General features: G+C 57.3%; 1 protein-coding gene and 1 long non-coding RNA gene across 5 annotated transcripts; one reads left to right on the top strand and one right to left on the bottom strand.

Annotated features, from left to right (window-relative positions):
- Positions 1–357: 357 nt before the first annotated feature.
- GATA2 (GATA binding protein 2) lies at positions 358–14,829 on the bottom strand. Of its 2 annotated transcripts, XM_025885560.2 has the most exons (7): positions 13,297–14,828; positions 8,077–8,285; positions 7,131–7,407; positions 6,069–6,710; positions 4,158–4,303; positions 2,204–2,329; positions 358–1,714 (listed from the first exon to the last, which is right to left on the bottom strand). In XM_025885560.2, the coding sequence occupies exons 3-7, from the start codon at positions 7,357–7,359 to the stop codon at positions 1,415–1,417; spliced, it is 1,443 nt and encodes a 480-aa protein (XP_025741345.1). In that variant the 5' UTR covers positions 7,360–7,407; positions 8,077–8,285; positions 13,297–14,828; the 3' UTR covers positions 358–1,414. The 2 variants fall into 2 exon arrangements, with proteins under 2 accessions (XP_025741345.1, XP_025741346.1); XM_025885561.2 differs by lacking the exon at positions 8,077–8,285 and having other exon boundaries at positions 13,297–14,829.
- Positions 9,583–20,682, top strand: LOC141374225 (uncharacterized). Of its 3 annotated transcripts, XR_012380976.1 has the most exons (4): positions 9,583–9,802; positions 10,151–10,441; positions 12,157–12,306; positions 12,445–13,290. It is a non-coding gene; the product is annotated as an uncharacterized lncRNA (long non-coding RNA). The 3 variants fall into 3 exon arrangements; XR_012380975.1 differs by lacking the exons at positions 12,157–12,306; positions 12,445–13,290 and adding an exon at positions 16,602–20,682; XR_012380977.1 differs by lacking the exons at positions 12,157–12,306; positions 12,445–13,290 and adding an exon at positions 11,300–11,721.
- Positions 20,683–22,583: the final 1,901 nt, after the last annotated feature.

Raw genomic sequence — 22,583 nt, 5'->3', positions numbered from 1 at the left:
CCTATTGCACTTGGTCGACTACATCGGCACGATCCTCTTCCCGGGCCGGGCCCTTGCCAGCCACCGCACCCCACCACCTCCGCATACAGAATCTAAGCTCAGACACAGTTATGTACAGCTGTACCTTGGGAAGGATCCAGACAGCCACAGCAAAACAGAGCAGAACTCAGGCGTCTCCAGGGACCCCAGCAGGGTCGTGGCCTCTCCCTTGACCCACCCCTAACTCCTGCCTTCGCCACCTGCCAGACCAGCCCCGGGAAGCCAAGAGCAGCCAAGGCCCCTCCCCAGGCCCCCAGCTCCCCGTCCTAGGGTTGTGGGATCCAAGTACTTTTCCAAAAATAATTGTGAAGCTACAGCCTTGGTTTGTAGGTTTTATTCCTTTCCATAGCAAGGGCTTCCGTGGCAACGTACAATTGACTGGACCCAAAATGAGTTTAAAAATAAAACAACTAACTCCTCAGCGAGTTAAGCTTATGCAGTCTTTTATATATATATATATATTTTTTTTCTTTTGTCTCAGAATGGGAGGGGAGAGGGTTGAGGGGTTTCGCAGAAAAAGGATGTATGTACAGGGGTTCACCTGGCTGGAGTCAGGCTGTGGCTCAGGCTCATTAAGGGGACACGGGTCACACCAGCTTCAGCCTCAGAGCCAGGGGAGCGATCTGGGAGACATTTCCCCTCTCAAGAAAATGTTGTTTCCTTCCTGTGACCCAGCCCTGGCCTGGGAATCTGCGCAGGACCGCCCATGATTGTCTCTGCCCTCCAGGGCCTGGCCGCCAGCGCACGCACCGCTCAGCCTCCACAGGCTGGTGGCCCCGCTGCTCTGGCTCAGCCCAACCTGGGCTTCAGCTGTTTCAGGAAAGGAAGCCAGAGGAGAAGGTGTGGGCCGAGGGCCTCCGCCCCCCCACCCCACATACACACCCGCACACCTGCCCCCAGGGCCCCAGCAAGCAGATGGGCCAAGCAGCACTTGGCACAGAAGACCCAGAAGAGAACTTGGGAATGTCTCCCCAGTCCTTGTTAGAAACAAGAGCACAATAAATTATTTTTGCCTACTCCTTTCTCCTTCTAAAAACGGTTTTCTTCGTTTGTCCCCTGCCCCCCTCTTCTCTTTGTAAAGTTGTCCATTCTGTTCTCCAAACAATCGTCCATGATGGAAACCCCACCTGGGCAGTAAGCCGGGCCAAGCCTGCCTCCCAGCCTGGGTTAGAATCTTCACCGTGACCGCTGACGGCCAAGTGGAGTGCCCACAGGAGAGGCAGCTTGGGGCTCCGGCCAGGCTGACAGGAGTGGCATCAGTCTTCGGGGAAGGGCAGGCTGCTAAGAGTTTGGCCCACCCTGCCTAGGGGCGCCCAGCCTTGAGCTGCCCGCCACCCTCCTTGGCATCTGTCCGTCCGTTTCTGGGGGGCTGTCCCTAGCCCATGGCGGTCACCATGCTGGATGGGTGGGGGTGGCCAAAGGAGAGGCTGGAGGAGGGGTGGATGGGTGTTGGGGTGGGCAAGATGTGTCCCGAGTGGCTGAAGGGTGGGAGGTGGCCCACGGGCGCCATGTGTCCGGCCAGGGCAGCAGCGCTGAAGGGGGAGGCCTTCTCCTGCATGCACTTGGACAGCTCCTCAAAGCACTCTGCACCTTTCTTGTTCTTCTTGGACTTGGTGGACATCTTCCGATTCCTAGTCTGGATCCCTTCCTTCTTCATGGTCAGCGGCCTGTTCACCTGGGGGCAACAACAAAACCTTCAGGAGGTCCAGTTCCCTTCCCCAAACAAGACCCCGACCCCCAGCTTCCGCACGGGGCAAAGGGAAGTCTGGGCTGGGGACCCCACTTGCAAACCCCCTCGCCCATTGCAGTCTTCCCGCCAGCATGCTACCCTGTCAAGAAAGGTGCTTTTCACTGTGTGGGACCCGCAGGGCAGGGCGTTGAGCCCACTAACTGCCAGCACCGTCCCCCATCAACACGACCAAACTCCATGCCCACCTTTTGTTTTAAAGAGGCACCACTTCCCCCGGACATGCAGGGCCCCCCGCTGTGGGGGACACACTTCCAGCCGGCTTGCCCCCTCTTATGGGAAGCCCTTCTGGCACTTGGGGCTTTCCCCGCCGGGCGGCAGCCGCCTCCCAAGCCAAGCCACGCTGGAGATTGTGGCTGGGGCCCCCCTCGCCTGGCCGCACAAAGAGCAGCGGTCCCCGGGGAGGGGCGGACTCACATTGTGCAGCTTGTAGTAGAGGCCACAGGCGTTGCAGACAGGGTCCCCGTTGGCGTTTCGGCGCCATAAGGTGGTGGTTGTCGTCTGACAATTTGCACAACAGGTGCCGGCTCTCCTGGCGGCCGACTGGGAGGGGAGGGGCGGCGTCAGCAGGCTGGGCTCCCACGCCCCACCTCGACCTCCCTCCGCAACCCTCACCGCCCTCCCACCCCATCCCTGCCGACTGAGCCCTGGAGCGGGAAAGCTCACAGGGGAATCCAGGCATCTCAGAAGCCGTGGAATTTTAGAATTTGAGACCTAAACCAGCGCAGAACTTAGAATAAAGAATGCTCAGAAGCCTGATCTCAGAATCCACGGGGTTGCAAGAGCTCAAAGGACAAATTAGCCACTGCCCCCAACCATCAAACGGGGAAACTGAGGCCCTGAGGCGGCTGACTCAGTCCCCCTGGAACCCCTGGGTCTGGAGCTGCACTCCCACGTGACTCCTTTCAAAATCCACCATCCTGGGTGTGACCGCCCCGCAGAGGCCAGGCAGGGACGTCAAATGTTTAGGGAGGTCTGGAGCTGCGCCGTCCAGTGCCATAGCCACTAGCCACGTGGGGCTGTTCGAATTCAACTGAACTATGATTTAATAAAATTAGAACTTCAGTTCCTTCGATGGCATTAGCCACATTTCAAGGAATCAACAGTCACGACCACAGTGGACAGGGCAGAGCCAGAACATTTCCATCAGCACAAGGCTGGTCCGTCCGGCACCCTGTACCCCAAACCACAGACTGCTGACTGCCCCGCAGCCCCTCAGGGAATGCAGGCCAGAGATAGTCTGGAAATGAGGGTCTGGTTTCTGGAGAAGGGAGCTGAAGGCTCCTAACAAGGGAAATTAAGAGAGTCTTGACCGAGAAAGCAGATCTCCTCTTAGCGCCCACCCGCGCCAGCCCCACAGTGACAGAACATGTCTGTCCACCCGCCCCCCAAACTATTTCCCAAAGAACCGCAGGCAGCAAGACAGGGGGTGGGGGAAGGAGACCAGCAGAGGCTGGGACGGTGGGGCCGGAGCTCGCTCTCTCAGTCCGAGGGACCTGCGGGACTGCAGCCTTGGGGGCGGGGAGGGTGAGGGTGAGTAAGCGGCCTGGAGCTGGAATTCTGACTCAGGGGCCAACACCGTACCCTCCGCCCCTACCCCCACCCGGGCCCTCACCCCGCCCTCACTGGGGGATGGGGGGGAGGGGGGCCCCCAAAGAGGCAAGCGATTTAAGCCTCGTAAATCACTTCGCCCTGAAAAAAATATATTTATTATTCTTAGCATTTTACGCATTATTTGCAGAGCGGAGGGTATTAGAAATTTCAAAACAGCCCAGCGAGAGGCAGGACTGAGCCGAGGAGAGGCTCTAAAACTCGCGGGGTCCGGAAACAGATACGCGAAGTTTCCTTATCTTCAGGCTGCAGATGTCCGGATAGGAAACTCCGGCAGGAGATCCGAAAGGGCATTTTTTTAAATCACTCAAATGAAAATACACAGTATAGGTGACTCCATGGAAAAATAATAAAGGGCAGGTTTTTTTGGTGGTTGGTGTGAGTGTGTGTTTTATTTAAATAAGTGTGAGGAGATTGTGTGCTGGGCTACAAGGAAAATTACTTCATGGCCCTATTTTTAAAAAGAGTTAAACAGAGGCCAGGGGACAGGAGTTGGGCCCTTGGACACTCCATGTTGGGGATTCCTGAGCTCCATGCGGTGAGGGTACCTGGTGGGCTGTAGAGAGGGAAATCTGGCCCGAAAAAAATCTGACCTAAAAGAAGGGTGACCCCAAGTGATTTTAATGATAAAAGGATTTCAAGAGGCAAAGCAGCTGCCTCAAAAGGTTTTGGTGGTGTTACTACTATTTTTTTCAGTAAGTCGCTGCCCGGCCCAGGTTAGCGGCCCCCACCCCCCAGCCACCTGCTGCCCCGTGCCTACCAGTCTCCGCTTGGGCTTGATGAGTGGCCGGTTCTGCCCATTCATCTTGTGGTAGAGCCCACAGGCGTTACACAGGTAGTGCCCGGTGCCGTCTCGCCGCCAGAGAGGGGTGGCCGTGGCCCCACAATTGACACACTCCCGGCCTTCTGAAGGGGGACAGGGAGAGACAGAGGGCCTGCTTAACGGACAAGGTCATGGGAGAGAGCCAGGGGTAGGCGGGCGCCGAGCAGGCAGCGGTCGGCCTCAGCCCGGGCTGCTTCGGGCGGTGACTTTTAGCTCCAACCCTGGGCAGGAAGAGGGACCCGGAGGAGGTTTCCCCCCCAGAAGAGGAGTTCAGAGAGTAGCTTTAAGGCCAAAGCTCCCTCTTCAAAACCCTCTCCTGAAGGAGGGGAAGCGGGGCAGGAGGGAGGAGTGAGGCCAGGGCCCCAGGGATTCTCAGCGCGACAATGAAAGGGTATTTACAGAAAACTTTGCCGAGGGCAGGGCGGTGGCAGGAGTGGCCCCGCTCGACCTGGCCGGGCCTGGGAGGGCTCCGGCTCGCTTTCTAGTTCTGCTTCTCCTCTTCTGTCTCCCCCTTTTCCCCAGCTGCGTCTGCCACCTCCCAATTCTCTGCCCTCAGCTCCTACCCTCCTTCTGTTCTCCAAGCAGGGGGATTTCCTTCTTTCTCCCCAGCTGCCCCCTCTTCCGCTCAGGCCCTAGAATTCAGTCCCGGACCCAGATCGAAGGTGGTGTTCTTTAAAATAAAATTAACCAAAAGCCCTTTTGTTTTTAAGCCAAGTAGACTAAGTGACCTTGGTCTTCTGTCGAGGGTGGGTTTTTTGGGTTCTGTTTTTGTTTTCTGTTGTTGTTGCTAAAAGACCATCTGGAATTCAAATAGAATGTGTAAAACAAACTTGGGAGAAGGGGCTAATTAAAGGCAAGATAGCTGGCCTGAGCAGCACAGGGCCCCCCCCCCGCCCCGAGGTGGGGCTGAGGTGGGTGCCTGAGGTGGCGGCAGCAATCAGGCAGGGTAGCCAGATGCCCTGGCATCACGAAGTCCAGGAAAATATTTCCCCATTTAGTTTCAACTAAATTGTCTTTATATACGGGCATGAAAAGTTTCCCAGACTCAGGAGTAAAAGTTTAAAAAGTCTTCCTCTTCCTCCACTTAGAGGCACTGGGAAGGAGGCACTGACAGCTAAAGTCCCGCACTAGCCCTGGTTTCTGCTCTATGGCCAGATTCTTGGACAAACCAGCTTGGCACCAGCCGTCTCCTCCGGCGGCAAAGGGGCAGAGGCACGTATACTTCATCCCCCTCACTCCAGCCTTCAGGGAGAATGAAGGACGCCAGGGGGCAGGGAGCAGGAACAAGTCCTGGGAATGTTGCTTTGGGGGAAATCTCTCAAGGAGATTGGGAAACATCGAAATCCCAAGATTGGACTGATTGCGTTGGAGAACCAGATTCCTTGAGGGTCTGGAGCACCTACAGTACACCCACAGCATGCACACACACTCACAAACACACGCACACACAACCTCATGGTTGTCACTTGCGTACTGCATTCTCTCCCACACTAAGTCAAGAGGGTCAAATTTTCACTTAAGATTAAGGGAAGGGAAGGGGGAATTCCCGTCCTGTGTTGGTCTGCAGTGGCCAACCTTGGAAGGGAGGGCGAGGAGGGGGGAAGGGAAATGAACTTTGGGGGCCACTGGGAACGGTTAAGAAAAGGACAAAAGTTTTATGGCTCCCTCTCCCCCATTCTGGAGTCTCAAACATCTGTTGGAGGCTCTTGGAAGGGGACACCACCCACCCCCAGATCTGGAAGACCGACATTGCCCCATCTCCCATATCACAGCCCTCCTCCCCCAAAACACACACACAAAAGCACAAACCATCCCCACTTCCACTAGGTCCCTGGCACCTGCCTTTACCTGAGCAGGAGCGTGCCTTGCTGCGCTGCTTAGGCGTGAAGCTGGAGGCAGGGCCACCCAGGAAGCCTCCTGGGTGGAAGAGTCCACTGCTGTAGTCATGGGCAGCGGCGGGCACATAGGATGGGTAGGTGGGGATGGGGTGGTGTGTGGCAGGCTGGGTGCCCATGGCAGCCAGGCCTGGGCGCAAGGGACTGCCGCTTTCCATCTTCATGCTATCGGTCAGTGACACCTGGTACTTGACGCCATCCTTGTCCTCCCCCCGGGCTGCACTACCCCCTGCGGAAGAGGAGGCTGGAGAGGCAGCCCCGGTGGTGCTGGGGTCCGGAGACACTTCCTTGGGCGGAGTGGGTGGGAATCCGAAGAGGTGGGAGCCAGAGTGGGCTGCAGTGGGAGTGAGGGAGGTCACAGAGCTCCCGCTGCCTCCCCCACTCCCACCTCCTGCCCCTGGGTACACGGAGAGGGGGCCTCCGGGGCCTCCAGCAGCTGAGGGGTGCAGCGGTGTCTTGGAGAAGGGGCTCACGGTCCAGGGATTGTGGTGATGTGCTGCAGCAGCGGAGAGGGCAGCTTTACCCCCGTCGAGCCAGGGCAACCCCGGGCTGTGCAACAAGTGTGGGCGGCACATCTGGCCTCCGGTCAAGCGGGCTGCAGGAGGAGGGAGAGGGGTCAGGGTGGGCAGAGGCTGAGCCGCGCTAGGGCTCGGATACACAGGAGGACAACTCACAAAACAACCAGCAGTAACCTTCTTCCCAAAGAAAACCAGAAACATAACACCCCAACCGGCAATAATCAAGAATGTCAGTCCGGAGCTGACGGACAAGTGGCACAGAAGGAACCCCACTGGATCAGGGCCTGGAGGGAACCCCCAAAGGCCAGCTGGAAATGGGCAGAAACCTAGGGTGCCCAAACCCTCCCCAAGAGGCTGCTGCCCCCACCTTTCCCGCCCCAATTTTTCAGCTGCTCCGATTCCTGCGGATCTCACATCCGGGAAGCAGGCAGCCGGGCCCTCCTCCCCACCCGCGCCTGGCGCCTGGACTCCCAGTCACCCACTGGCCGGGGGCTCACCGTGCGCGGGGCTGTAGGAGACGCGCGCCCGCGCGTGGGCTGGGTTGGCGTAATACGGGTTGCCTTGCGAGTCTAGGTGGTTGAAGAAGACGTCCACCTCGTCGGGAGGCAGCAGCTGCGCGGGCTCCATGTAGTTGTGCGCCAGGCCCGGATGGTGCGAGTCGGGGTGCTGCGCATTCAGCACGGCTGGATGCGCCATCCAGCGCGGCTGCTCCGGCGCCACCTCCATGGCCCGCAGTGGAGGCTCGGGATCTGGGCCGAGGCGGTGGCGGCGTCCCTGAGCGACGGAAGGGGGCGTGAGGGGCGCCGCCACGGCCTGACACCCCCAAAGTCCCGCCACGCGGAGTCCCGCACGCCGCTGCGCCTCAGCCGAGCTCAGCCGAGGAACAGACCCGGGTGGGAGGAAAGCTCAAAGCTCAAAACGAAAGGAAGGCGGAGGAGAGGGTTCAGCCGCACACACTCACACGGTGACCCCCGGTCCCAGAGCCACAGTCGTGCACGCCGGGTCACACACGGGACAAGCCCCGACAGCAGTTACCCCAACACACACATACAGAGTCTCACTTTAAGTCAGACAATCACACCGACCCCCCTCCTTCCCGGTACACAAACACATAAACACAGACTAAAAGTTCGAGACAGGCGCCTGAGCACCCACCGGGGCACATGATCCCAGCGACACGCACATACCTACACTTGGCGCCAGATACACATACCGACTTGACGACCTCCGCCCCCCCCCCCCGCCCCCACAACACGCACACGCAGCCCCAGCGGCTAGGAGCCAGCCCCCTGCGCGCACTCCCAGGCGGCACAATCAGGACCTCTCACCACCGCACACCAAAGCAGTCACCCGCAGCCTGGCCCCGGCCTTGAGCCCCGGAAGAGACCTCTCAGAGCTTGGCGCGCCCCAGGCCCCCGGCCAGTTCTCGCACCCCAAACTTACACACGCAGCGCCGCGGGGAGGGGGGGCGCGGCCTCGGGAACGGGGGATCAGCACCGGCGGGAGCCCCGGGAGTGGCGGGCTCAGGAACCGCGCTTCGGGCGGCTGGGCTCACGGGGTAGGAGCAGGGGACAGCGCGCGCCTCGGCCTCAGGCCCGCCCGGCTCCGGCCCCTCGGCATCCTCCGGCCGCCCTGGCGCCAGCTCGCGACTCCTGCACAGACATGAAGCGGGGGCCGTGCACGCCTAAGAAGCCCGCGCCAGCCAATCAGCGCCGCGCGCCGCCCAGCCTCCGCCCCCCATTGGCTGAGCCCGCAACTCCCGGTCCGCCGGACTCCCGGACTGACCCGCGGGCCTGCCCCCCTGCGCCGGCGGGCCCCCTCCCAGCGCCCTCCCGGCGGCCCCTGCTGCCAACACCCCCCGCCAGGACCCTCACCCCACTGGCCAACTGCTGCGCCCCCTCTTGCGGACACTCCTGGATCCCCCTAACCTCAGGGCCCTCCTCCCAGTGACTAACCTCCAACTGGGGACCCCTCCCCGGGAGCATGGGTCGTGCATCCTCTGGGTGTCTGGGTGTCCTCTCCCCGGGACCCCAGCCCTTCCACTCTCGGATCCCACCTCCTTTACCACTGAACGTGGCCAGTTGAAGTCCCAGCTACCTACCCAGACCATTCCCTCCCCCGACTCGGGCTCTGGCTGGGCAGGGGGTTGGGAGGACAGCCGCGGGACAGCAGGAGCAGTGAGGGGCAGGAACTACGCGGCTCGAGCGGGCACCCGGGCCTCGGACAACAGGCCGCTTAGGACTGTGCTTGACCGGGTGGAGGTGGCCTGGCTGGCGGCTCCAGAGAGGGGGAGGGGGCGTCCCCTTCCCGGGCGTGGCCTTCGCAGACCAGCGGGCCGAACTGCCTGGGGCGAGGCCATGGAGACCCGGACTGGCGCCGGCGCCGGCTCGAAGGAGACGCCTCTGGGCAGGAGGAGGCATTTTTCCCTCCCGGGGGTCCCTAAGGCGGCCCCTGGGGAGAGGAAGGCGGTGGACTGGGAACTCCGTCCCCTAAGTCACCTGGAACTGCTCTCCACACACCTCCAGTGCAGAGATCCAGCTCTGTGGGGGGAGTGGGCCCCTTGCACACATCTCCTTGCTCTCTCCCATTATACAGACTGGGGAGACCGAGGCTCGAAAGGAGCCTATGGCCAACGAGGGAGGCGGGGGGGGGTCAGAAACAAAGAACTTTGGGGGGATTGAGACAGGTGCGAGGGTAAGGGGGAGTAATCGTCGTCCTCCAGCCCCTCTCCCTTAGCTGAGTCTACAGCTCTCGGAGTAGGAGCCCAGAGGGATCCCAGGTGGGTCCGGGACAGGGGAGAGGGTGGGGGTCTGGGCCACCCCCGGGGAGGGTGGGGGGAGGGGCGGCGGGATTGACAGTCGGTAATTGGGTAACTGGAGGCGGCTTCTCCGGCCGGGCGGCCCCGCCACCGCGACGCCGGGCCCCTGACGTCACCCGATTCGCCAGGAAATGAACTTTTTAATAATCCGAGGAGGGAGGAAAGCCCTCGGTCCCCTCGGCTCGGGGGGCTCCCGGCCAGGCCCAGCTCCGCGGGCGCGCCCCAGTCACCCTCTCCCAGGCCAGCTCTGGGCAGCGCCGGGGGTGCCGGCACGGGCCAGGGGCCTCCTCCTGCCTCTGCGTCCGACTGTCCGTTCGGCTGTCCGTTCATCTGTCCAAGGCCCTGGCGCAGGTAAAGACGCGGGGCCGGAGGCGCGGGGCCCCATCTGGCTGGGAACCAGCGCGTCCCGGGCGCTTAGGGACCCTCCTGCCCCGGCGGCCCGCTGCGCCTCCCGCTCCGCTCCACTCCGGGGCGCGCCGGGCCCGCCCGGGCTTCTCGGAACTCCGCTCTGCATGAGAGGAGGCCGGCGCCAGCCGGGGCCGGGGAGTGGGAGCGCGAGGCCGCGGGCGCCGGGCCTCCACTGCCGGGCCGGGCAGGTGATTGGCCTCAGTGCCTTCCGGTTCGCGTTCCCCGCAACCCGCGCGGTCTGGGCCAGACTCGCTGCCTCTCTGTTCGTCTGTCTCTCCTCCCTGCCTTTAGCTTACGATTCTTCATCAACGCGTAAAATGCGATCGTCAGAGCCTCGAAAGTGTTTGGCGTCCCTGGAGCCCAGCGAGAGCTTATCAAAGACACCGCGGCCCCGGGGACAATCCCCGGTGTCGGGCAAGGCCGCCCCGTCAGCCTGAACCCTGGGACCCAGCGCAGGAGGCAGCCAGCCGCTTGCCGGCCCCGGGGCCTTGAACGCCGGAGCCGAGCGGAAGCTTTCCGTGGGGCTGCGATCTGCGCCTTGACTCGCAGGGACGTGGCCGCTCCGGGCCCTCGGGAAAACAGGTAATTCGCTTTATTTCCCCCAAAGGCGTGGTTCAAACGACCGCCATCCTGGGTGGGCCTGCAGTTTCATCATTCCGAACTCGGCTAAAAGCTCCTCCGGGGCAACCTGAAGCCTCTCCGGGGCAGCGTCTGGGCCACCGCAGGAGTGGAGGTGACCAGCCTGGCCCGGCCCCCTGCCTGAACAGCAGCCCCGAGCTGCCCGCTGGCCTGGCGCAGAACCGAGCGCGGGCGGGGATTTAATTACCCCGCTCGGCGGCTCAGAAAATCGCCGCGCAGAGGAGCTTAGCAGGGCAGTTAAGCAATGCTTGAGCAGGGGCCTCGGGAGATCCGCACCAGTCTCCCTTCCCGCAATCCGGGCCTAGAGGAAAGGGGAGGAGGGAGCTCCCCCAGGTCTCTTGAGGCCCCCCGGGGTTGCCTTCCTCCAAAAGGCAGGCAGGCAGCCGGCTTGTCGAGGCCTCCACTATGGTTGGAGTTCCTGCGTTGGACGCGGGACTGCTGCGTTCTCCCGGAGGAACGAACCCGCCTGAGAGAGAAAAGAGGGGCGCCAGGCAGGAGAAGGCCCAGCTGGTCAGTAAAACACCCCCCACTCCAATCATGAGTGTACGTGTATGCCAGACAGACCAAGGGACACTACCCGGGCATCTTGCCCAGTAGGCAACGGAGACCATCCTGTCACCTGTACCCAAACAAATGTGGGGGGAGGATCAGCGTGGCCCGGCAAATCGGCTGGGATTGTGGGGGGCATCCTTGAGCCTGAGAAGAGCAGATTTATTTCAGTTTACAGCCTCGGGATTCCGGGTCTCGGGAACACCTTCAGAGGGACACGTTCCCTTTTTCATGTTTTTGTTCATTTCCAAGGGTTGTTGCTTATGCGGGTGCTGCCTTTTGATCGCACCGAGAAGCTGTCACTTTCCTTACATAAGAACAAGACTTCAGGAAGCACTGGGGAAGGGCCGCAGAGAAACTGAATTTTCTAACTGCCTTTTTCAAGTGGCCTGAGATTCCCCGAGAAAGCGTGGGTCGTTGGTGTGGCTCAGGATGCTTTCTCCCGGGAGCTGGCAGCGGAGGGATCCTGAGGCCCGATTCTACGGGGGCCTCACCGGCCTGGGCCGTGGCTCTCAGCTGCCCCGTCTTCCCCGTCCTACATGGCCCTCCCCTCCGCGCCCTTTGTTTAAACTTCCGTCATCCAAGGTAGCCCCTCTGGAACCATATAAGGTTGCCCTCTCTTTGTAACCTAATTCTTCCCACCTTTTCCTATGGACATCGAATTGGCCCGCAGTGGAGGGGAGATTCAAAGAAACCAGTTTGCTTAGGGGCTACCTTCCATAGGGAAACTTAATTGTCAACCCAGCGACCTCCCAGCCCTATGCTGGCAATGTGCCTTGAGGGGTACTGAGTAGGAACTGGGGTCCGCTTTAGCCAGAGGGGTTCAGAAGTCCCCAAAGGGCAAGGCCTCAGATCTGCTCAGGCCTGCAGCCATCCCTCCAGAGGGGTTCTTCACTGGAGGCTCCAGGGCTCCAACAACCCCTTCTGCTCGTTGGGGTTCACTTTCAGTCCCCCAACTGTGAAGCCTCCCTCTCCTGTGTCCTCGATGATGGCTCTCCCACCTCTTACGTCTTTTGGGCCTTTTTGAATCGTAAAACCCGGGGCCCACGACCGAGAAGTCTTGGCGCCCTGGGTCGAGGCGCCTGGGAGATCCTGTATCTCCTTATCAGGTTCCACCTCCAAGCCGGACAGCCTCCCCCATGGGCCCTGCTGAGACCTGCAGCAATCCGGCAGCGTTTTTCCGTGCTTCACGAACAGCCACGGTTTACTCAGAGCGCCTGGCGGCCCGGCGGCCCGGCGGCCCGGCAGCATGACAACTGGTAAATCCGTTTCGTTAGACGCAATTTGTTTGCAATTTGTCAACCCGGCTGGGAAACGCTCTCCAGACGCCTGGGCAGCCGCACTGGCCCTACCTGCTTCTCTAATCCTGCCTACTCATTAACGAATCCCATCGCTAGGTGCCCGTGTAGACCCGGAGCTCACCGCCAGATGTTCCCGATTCCCGGGAGAAGTAGCTTTTTCCAAAACAACGAATTTCCTTGCGTGTTTTCCGGGAAAGGAGTGGCCGCCACTCCCGGGGGCCCTGAACGCCGGATCTTTCCCCTCGCGGTTGGGGCAACCTGGAGTTCAAGCCTGGCCACCGCCGAAGGATTCTAAATGCCCGGCGTCCAGACAGACCCAGACCGCCGTCTACGCCTCCCGGCGGCCGATCCCGAAGCCCGCGGCGGCCCCATTCTTATTGAAATTCCACTAAACAGATTCCGACTCCGGCTTGGGGCTGGGGGGAGACTTCCAGACCCGGCGCTCTCCCCCACCCGCACCCCAGCCACACAGGATAAAGGGCCGCGGGGCGCGGCGCGCGGGGGCGCACGCAGGAGCGAGCCGGGTTAAGCCGCGCAAAGCCGGCGCACGGGACCAGTCGGCAGGTGCAGCCGCGGCTCGGCTGCCGGGCTTGGGCGCCTCCGCCGCCGTGGCCCGGAGGTGGGGGCGGCCGAGACAAAGACCCCAGCTCGGGGGCCGGGAGGTGGGGCGCTTTGCGAGGCACTGGGAATAACCGGGGCTCGCGGCCTATGTATGGCTGCATCCGAGAAATGGGAAAGCGGGAAGCGGGACGCGGGCTTGCTTTCCTCAACTCCGCAAATACTCCCTCAGGATTAGGCCCCTATGACTTGGGGTTCGAGCCGCTGGTAGGACCAGGGCGAACCCCGAAAGCCACATGTCAGGGGCCACTGGGCTAGGCGGACCGCGTTTAGGGGGCCTAAACCTGGGGGCTGGAAGGGCCCTGACGAGGCGGAGGTGGGGGGACTTACCGAGCAAGGTGTGGCGGGCTGCGCCCCCGGGTGGACGGGGCCGGAGCGGAGCGGGGCGCACAGCTAGGTGCGTGGCTAAGTGGGCCCAGAGGACCGGGCGCGGGCTGGCGGCGTTCACCAGCAGGGCCCGGGCGGCGCGCCGAGTGGCCGCATGGTGCGCGGCGGGCCGCTTTTGTTCGCCCGGTGGCCGACGGGGGCCGGCTGGGGTGGGGGCGAAGGCAGCCAGGAGATAGAGGCTTGAGCAGCGAGCCCGGGCGGCGCTGGCCTTGTTACCTCCTTCTGCTCCCGCTGCCTCTCCCTCCCCTCCCCCGGCCGCAGCGGCCGCTGCTTTTTATTTCGACAGCACTTTGAGGGGGCGGGAGTGCCGCAGGGGGCAGGGGGGTGCCCAGAGCTCTGCGCCCCGTTTCCCTGGTCCAGCCGCGGGGCGGCAGGCTGAGGGCCGGTGGGCACTCAAGGCACAACACCCTACACGCCCATACTCCAAACTACTCCCGCCCTCGCAGGGGCGCACAAATGAGCACCCCTGCTCTCAAGGGTGTATGTTCAGAAAGTCCGGGACGTCTCTTTTTGGAGACTCTCCCCGGGGACCCTCACGAACCGTGGCCACAAGCGCGCACACACGTACACAGCCGCCTGCTCCTCCTCCAACCTTCTTCCAACAGTGCTCACGCAGACACACATCTGTGCACACGCGTTAGCGCACACAGCTGTGGCTGCGTGGACATCCTCAGCGGGGGGATGTGGGTCACATCGGCATGCACACGTGCACATACCCAAATGTAGCTTAAGAATCTGGCACGCGCGGCATGCACGCGCTCGAGCACACACACACACACACCCCTCACTTCAGGCTGATTCAGCTAGATGTAGACACATGGCCTCTCCCTTCCCCATCTATACCCCTACTAGAATTCCCCAACTCCAGAGCAGACCAGAGCATTTCAGGAGTGGGATGTGAGGCTTCTCCCTGGCCCATCCCCAAGGAACCCTCTCACAGGAGGGGGCTAGGGAGTAGAGGGTTTGTCTTTGGAAGGCTAGGCAGAGGAGTTGGGTGTGGGAGTCTTCCAGGCGAGAATGCTTTCGGGTTTGTGAACTAGGGAAATATAGTCCTTGAACTTCCAAAGTCCCTACCTCAAAATTCAACTCCACAGTGCAGGGGTGGAGGGCTGGTCCCATTCCAGCTGCCCTGGGGGAGTGAAAGTGGCCTGGTGATCTTGGGCCCAAAGAGAAAGTGCTTTGCTTTGGAAGGACTGGGAAAACTAGTGTGTGTCCCAGAGTGTCTAGCCCCCATCTCTGTGGGCATCTTCTATCTGTGGGTCTTTCTTTGACGCTGATAGTGACTGTGTTGCATATGTATTTGGTGTGTGCACACAGGAGGATATCTATCCTGAGCGCCCCTGTGTGTCTGTGCATTTGTGAGCGCATGGAAAGTCTGCAAAACTGAGTATATTAGTATGCCCATTTCTTCTTGTGGGTCCCTGAGAGTTTGTATATTATGTGTGGCTGTTTCGGAGCATGACTCCCAGAGTGCGTGTGGGAGAGTGTCTCTCTGGAACTGGGATGTGTGTCCCTGTGGCTGTGTATCTGTGTGATCATCGTGTCCGTGAATCATTTGATGGGAAATGCGTATTTCCAAGTGTTTATTTATAAATTGGTGTGTGTCCCTATGTGGGTCGGTGGCAGTGTGTGTCTGGGTATCCTGTGTCTATGAATTGGGGTGTGTGTGCATGGTGTGTGTCTGTCTGTCTTTACCAGCACTGGGTATTGGGTGTGTATCATTGTATCTTTGAACTGATTGTGGACAGTGTAAAGTGTAGCCAAGTGTGTCTGCATATCTGTGTATAACTGTATGTATGAACTGATATGTGTTGGGCTGGGTGTTTATGTCTGTTTACCTAGGGTGTGGGTATCTGTGTGTATGAATTATTTTTGAACTATGTGTGTTTCTCTACCCAGTATTACCCTGTGTCTGTTTTCTGGGGAGGAGTGTGTCCCTGGGTGACACACAATATGTGTGTCTACCCAGATCACCCACCATCCCTAACTGGCAGGGCAGGCGGCCAGTGGAGCTCCGGGGTGCCATTTGCGAGGGCACTTTCTGTCTGTCTATGGGAGGGGGCGATGAGCTGATAAGGCTTATCTGCCGACGCCAGCGCCATGCTGAATAACCGCTCTAATGAGGTGGCCTTGCTGGGACCACCCGCTCCCAAGGCCCCCAGCCTCACTGGGGAGGGGCATGGGGGAGCCAGTGCTGGGGCACAAGGGCAAATCCCCATGAACCCAGCAGGGCCTGAATGTCTACTGGGCCTTTTCTAGTTCGGTCTTGTTTCTTCAGAGGGGGGCTCGAGGTCTTACACCCCCACCCACCTGCCATCTCTCTGCTGGGCTGGGCTGGGCTGGGCTGGCCAGAGCCTGCTGGAGCCTCCCAGCCCCTGTCTGCAGTCAGGAACACAGCCTTAAGAGGGTAGGGGGTGTGAGGCCCATTGATGCAGGGTGGGGGGGGACCCTTTGGTGGGGGTAGATTGAGAGACATGGAGGCCCAGGGACGGCAAGACTCAGAGAGACAGGGAATGATGGGATGAAACAGGGAGACCCGAGAACAGATTTTAAAAAGCAATTGCCATAGAGGAACAGAGACACCAGTACGGGATGGAGGGGGTAGTTTGGGGACATGCAGGAACAAACAAAAACAACCAATCAGCAAGTGGTAAAAGGGTCAGAGAGAAGGGAACAAAAGCAGCAAAAGTGTTAACCAGAGACAGACAGGGACAGAGAGACAAGGGAGAGATAGAGAGAGGAGAGAGAGAGCAGAACAAATCAAAAATAGAGAGATGGAAGACAGAAGGGAACCCGGATCGGCTCTGAGAGCAGCAGGAGAAGAGGGAGAGCAGGAAGGGCCCCAAACAGACTGAGGGAAGAGTGGGGACGGGGCAGACAGGCTGGGCAGGATGGACAGATGGATTGGAGGGACCGCGGCAACGCCGAGCACCGCGCCCGACACGAGCGCGGGAGGCCGCTCGCCCGGGCCCGCGGGCCCGGAGGGCGTGAGCGCAGAGCCCGCGGGTCGGGCGGGGCACCGAGGCGCGGGCGGCGGCGGCGGGCAGGGGGGTCCGCGCGGGGCTGCGCCGCTGTCCGGGGTAATTTTTCATCTCGGCCGGCTAATCTTTGTTCCCGGCGAAGATAATGAATAGCCAATCGTTATCTGCCCTGCTCCCGGAGGCTGCCCGAGAATGGGGTTGTACAGGGCTGGGAATTGTTTCCAAAGTGCCGCGGAATAAATGGTGTTCCTTATCTCTGCCTTCCAGATTATCGGAGCCCTTTCAGAGCGCGCACAACAAATGCGCCCGCCATCGAATGCATCATTTACCACCGCAGATCCGCGCGCTGATGGGCAGGCAGATAGCCGTCCGCGGGGGGCACGCCGGGCGCCCTGTGCCCGCGCCGCCTGCCTGCCTGCCTGCCTGCCTGCCTGCCTGCCGGGGGCACCCGCCTGTGCGCCCCCGGGTGTGCCCGGCATGTTTGGATGAACATTCGCGTGTGCCAGTGGATGGGCACTGAACAAGAAAGGGTATTGGTGTACATGCGGGTATGTCAAAGAAGAGTGCTACAAGAAAGTGCAGATGTGCAAGCCCACACGCACATGCGTGGTGGGCGTGTGTGCCGTGAGTGCCTGGAGATGGCCCAGCAGAGGCTGTTTGAGGGTGCACAGAGGAAGGGATGTTGCACGTGAGTGTGTAGGTATGCATGTTACTCAGGATGGGTAGACACGTGTGTGAAAGGGTGGGTGTGCAAATCCATGTGTACAGTGTGGTGAATGGGTGTATTGTGAGTGCCTCAATGTATCTGCCCTCGACGAGGGTGTTTAAGTGTGCACACAGGAGGTGGTGTCATCTGCCACTAGGGCGCGTGTGTATGTGTATATTCGGACATGGGTGTGTTACTCTCCTGAGTGTTGTGTGCCTGCAGGTGTCCCACCCTCCTCAGTGTTCTGGGTTCATACAGCCCTGTAAGCATGTGCATCCATGCATACCTGTGACTGCCAGGAGTGAGTGTGCAAGGTGTCGGTGTTCACCCCGGTGTGTGCCTTCAGGGTGCACGGATCTGCGTGAGGGTGGTTGTGTTGTTGTGTATCTATCTGCCTGGGAGTGCCCGGGTGTGCTGCGGAGGGTCAAGAGGGAGGGGCAGTTGTTGGGGCCTGTGCCTGCGCCTGCAAGTGCAGGCTCAGGACACAAGAGCTGGGGAGTTGGGACCCCTCTCCAGCTTGGGGAAGAGCCAGCCAGCAGGGAGGGAAAGGTGTGTGCGGGTGTGATAGACGCCACAGTAGAAGGAATGGGATGTGCTAGTGACAGAAAACGGGGTGTGCGGGTGTGTAAGGGAGAGGGGTCTTCCGAGGAGTTCGGGAACACCCAGGGGTCCCAACCCGCCTCAGCAAGCACGCCCCGCCAGGGGCCCCAGAGCCTCCCCGCTCCGGACCTGAGGAAAGAGAGACCCGAGCTCCGCCGCCTGAGGTCCCCGCGCCGTGAGTGACACGCGCCGCCGACAAAGGCTGTATTTTTCCAGGCTCGAGCCCCGCCCGCGCGCGCCCGCGATGGTCCCCATGGCGACGCAGATAGCGCCGCAGCCATTTTCCCTATCTCCCCGGAGTCTATTATACCGCGGGATTAGCTCATCTCCAGGCAGGTCAAACCCAAAGTCACACAACCTGCGGCGCGGGCCCCGCCCCCCGCCCGGCCGCCCCTCCCCCGCCGGGGGGTCCGGTCCCGGCCCGGCGACCCCCAGAGCAGCGGCCCTTGCGCAGGCGCAGAGCGCCACCTGGCGGCCGCCGGTGTCCCGAGCGGGGTCCCGGGGAGCCAGCGGCTTGAACCCCAGGCATCAGGCAGAAGAGCTGGGGTAGGGGTCCTCTCCTCCCGGAGGTGGACTCTCCAGAAGCAGGGGCTTTGTTTTGTCACTGCCGTGTCTCCAGGGCTGGGCTGACACACAGTAGATGCTCCATAAGTGTTTCTTGGATAGATGGATGGCAGGAAATTATAGACCTAGCAAACTGTCAAAGGTCACACAGCTTAGTTGGCAACAAGAAATCATTTCTTAGAATGTATCCACTGAATTTAGGATAAAAGCCAAACTCCTCTGGAACCTGTGTAATAGCCTTTGCTGATCACTCAGACCTATTTTCGCCCTTTCTTGATCCAGTCACAGTGGCCTTCCTTCTGTTCTTTGAACAAGCCAGAACATTCCTCCCACCCCGGGACCTTTGTGTCTGCTATTCCCTCTACGCAGAGTGTATGCTGCCTCTGTTCAAATGTCACCCCTCAGAGAGCAAAACTGAGCCTTCAGACTTTTCTTTTAGAGTAAGTACTTTCAATGTGAACTAGTCTCCTCCCTGTTTGTGCAATTCGCTGGCTTTCTTGCCCCACTGGAATGCTAGGCTTCCTGGGGAAAGGGAATCTGTCTTGTTCCCCAGCGATAGCCTGGAATCTCCTCTGATAACTGGTCGGCATCAGGCACAACTTTGGGAATGAGTGAATGGGGACAAGAGGAGGCCAGAGCAAGTGGGTCAGACTGTGCCCTGCTATCATGATCATTTCTCCTTATCGTTAGACCATTCCCCCCTACCCTGCCCCTGTGTTGTGCTCACTTGGCCCCAGGATGCCTGGCTCCACCAACCTGCCCACGCTGGCAAGTCCAGAGGGACCTGGGACTTAAGGGAAAGAGCACCATGGAGGCCCCTCTGCAAGGCGTGCCTGCATTGCTAGTGGGGGTAGAGAACACTTCTCATCCTGTGTTCTCAGGGAGCCGTGGCCTCTCTGGGAAGGCCTGGGCCGCCAGGTGAGCCTTCACTCATAATACAAGATAATTATACCCGAGTTGTCATGAGGTGGTGATGATTAATTGCTATGCATGGGGCATGCACAGTGAAGTAACTAGAACTAGAGAAGGCCACAGCCTGCCTGGGCTTCCAGGTGGGAGTCCAGCCAGCCCATCGCCAGGCCAAGCTTCACCCCGCTCAGGTGGGCTTGAGACAAACCCCTTGAGAGGCTTTGCCCAGGGACTCGGAGAATAAGCTCCCTGTTCCCTCAGAAGTGCCCCAATTCCCTCCCAGGAGAGGAGCTGTGGGTTAATGCAGGTTCTTGGGCCAGGACTCCCCCCAACATATATACTTACACCCCTTCTGGCTGGGTGGCCTTAGGCAAGTCACTTTCCTACTCTGAGCCTCAGGTCTGCTTCTGCAAACCTCCCTCCAGGGTTATGAGAATTACTCATAAGCATGTATTTAAAAGGAGTTTTGTGATCCAGGCTTTGAAAATTGGCAATCCAAGTCTCAGGGACCCATGCAGTGACTAATTGTCACCAACATTTCAAAGTGGGAGATTTCACATAAAGAACTTCATTTGCAGCTTCTCTTGAAAATTTGGAAGATTGGCTACCCTGGGCCCACATTCTTGTATGGTAATGTAATGCTGGAGTTCTGTATCACCAGCCCCCTGTGCGCTGGGGTCTTTGCCCACCCACTTCAGGCCCACGGGTCAGGGATGTGTCACTCATAGAAATAACGTGTGCTGTGGCTATGTTGGTTTTGGCCTCCCTTCTCTGTATCCTTTGCTGGAATTTCCAATATCTTTCTCCCTCCAGGTACTGTAAACCACTTAATAATAAATTAATTAATAAATCCAATCAACACTTTAAAATAATGTGTTTGGCCACACTGTTTTGGACCCTGGGTATACAGTACTGAATAAAACAGCTATGGTACCTGTCCTCAGGGGACAGTCAGACATAACCACACAGATTAATACATCATCACAAATTGTGACAGGAACTCTGAGGGGCAAAGAACATATATTTACAGATATTGAATCCAAGCGTATTTGCAGAGACCTACTCTGGTCAGGTCCTGTGCTGAGAGGTGAGGGCATGGAATGAAACCCGATACGGTCACTGTGGGCAGACAATTCACAGGGTGGTGGAGGTGCAGGCACATTAAGAGATTCGGTTAATTCCAGCCTGTGAGAATTAGAAGCACAGGGTGCTTGGGGGAGAGGCACTTATCCTAGTCTGAGAGCATAATATATAAAGAGTGCCTACAAATCAATAAGACAAAAATAGAAGAGAAAAAATAGGCAAAGGGTGTGAACAGAAAATTTACAGAAAAGGAACTAGAAATGTCTCTTAGATTGATGAAAACATGCTCAGTCTCACCAAGAGAAATGAAAATTTAAAACACATTGAAAGATTTGGGAAGAGAGAAATGTTCTAAAATTAGACTGTGGTGATGGTTGCAACTCCATAAATTTACTAGAATTTATGAAATGTACATTTAAAATGAATAAACTTCATGGTGTGTAAATTATACCACGTAGTGCTGTTTGAAAATAAATCCTAAAACACTTTGAGATACCATTTTCTATCTATCCAGTATTACATTTGATTACATACTATGTTCCGGGATGGGGAGACAGGCTGGTGGGAGTGCCAACAAATGCACTCTTGGGGTGGGATAGGCAATGTGACACTATCATATTTACAAACGCATTTATGCTTTGAACCGATAATTCCATTTATGGGGTATAGATATGCCCTTACACTTGTGAAATTTGTAAGGAAATTCACTGTAGCCTTGTACTTTGTGGCAAATGATTGGAAACAAAAGATGCTCATGTAGAAGAGATGGTAAAAGTATTGTCATACAACCAAAAAGTGGAATGTTATGCAGCTATCATGAAAGAAAAAGAGAGAGAGAGGAAGGAAGAAGTGAGGAAGGGGGGAGGGAGGGAAGATGGAAGGAAGGAAAGAAGGAAGGGGCTCTTTATGTAAGGATATTGAATGATCCCCAAATAGATTTAGTGGAAAAATAAAAGTGCACAGGATTAAGTGTGGTATGCTACCATTTTATTAAAAACGGGGATAGGAGACTTTTTTTGTGTACATATTTATAGACTTTCTCTGGATGGAAAACAAAAGAAACCATGAACAATTTTGGCACGCACAAAAGGATGGAGGTGTGCGTGGCTGGGGCTAGGGATCAGAGAAGACTTTTCACTGTGCAAGCTTCAGTTACTGTTGAAACTCCACAGAAGGACAGAGATTCAGAGGTTGAGATAGAGATAGATATATACAGTTACACATATTCACATGTATATCCATATATATCCCGTACAAAAAACTAAAGATTAAAAACCAAAATGAAAAAAAATTTATTAAAAAAATAAAGAGGGAGAAGAACAGAACTTTGCCAAGAAAAGTCGGGAAAGAAATTTCCCATCGCTGACTAGAATGTAGAGAAAAAAGAATTCTCCTGCCCTCTTGGCCAAAATGTTAACTGGTATACGTATCCTGCAGGGTAATTTTGTTGCACCTAGAAAGTTGAAGAGAGAAATGCCACATGACCCAGCAAGTCCTTTTCTAGGCATATGAGGGATCTCATACATGAATAAAAGAGATGTGGGGCAAGGATATTCAGGGGGCATTATTTGTAAAAAAAAAAAAAAAATTAAAAAGGAAAGAAAAATATTTAAAAGAAACTTTGGATGCAAGCTAATGGCTCATCTTGAGGGTACTAGATAAACAAATAGTGGAAAGTCCTTTGAATGGAATGGAAGCAGTCACATTGTATGGATAGGTGCAAAGCACATGATGTTTCAGTCAAAGAAAGAACTGGCAGAATTTTAAACACGAAACAGTACGGTATGTTGTTTATGGAAATGAAGCATATGAACATAAATGGAATTAAATCTTCTGGAAGATTTAAAAATAAGATCTGGAAGGGAGCAAGCCATGCCATGTTCCTGGATGGGAAAACTTAATGCCACAGAATGCCAATTCCTCCACAGTTTCTGTATCAATTTAATGTAATTCAAATTAAAATATGATTAGGGTGATTTTTTAAAAAACTGGATAACATGGACCTCAAAGATTGCATGGCAAAATAAATGCCCAAGAATAACCAAGGAAAACTGGAAAAAGAATAAAATGGGGTTTTCACCTTATTGAAAATAAGAACATATTATAAAGCTGCTATAATCAAATCAACATGGTGTTGGCATGAATAGACAATGGGAAGGAAGAGAGAACCCAGAAATAGATTCCAGTATAAGTAAGAATGTAATACTTGACAAAGGTAATATTTCAAGTCAGTGGGGGGAAGGGTAGATCGTGAAATACTTGGTGCTGACATAGGTGACTATCTATCTGGAAGAAAATAAAATTGGACCCCTCATATATCTAAATAAATTCCAGATGGATTACAAATTTTAATGTGAAAAATAAATGACTTGCAAAGAAATTCCTGG

This window comes from Callorhinus ursinus, unplaced genomic scaffold, assembly GCF_003265705.2.
Source record: "Callorhinus ursinus isolate GAN/ISIS: 27379988/994484 unplaced genomic scaffold, GSC_fseal_2.0 scaffold15, whole genome shotgun sequence".
Lineage (NCBI taxonomy): Eukaryota > Metazoa > Chordata > Mammalia > Carnivora > Otariidae > Callorhinus > Callorhinus ursinus.
This window is presented reverse-complemented; position numbering and strand designations above follow the sequence as displayed.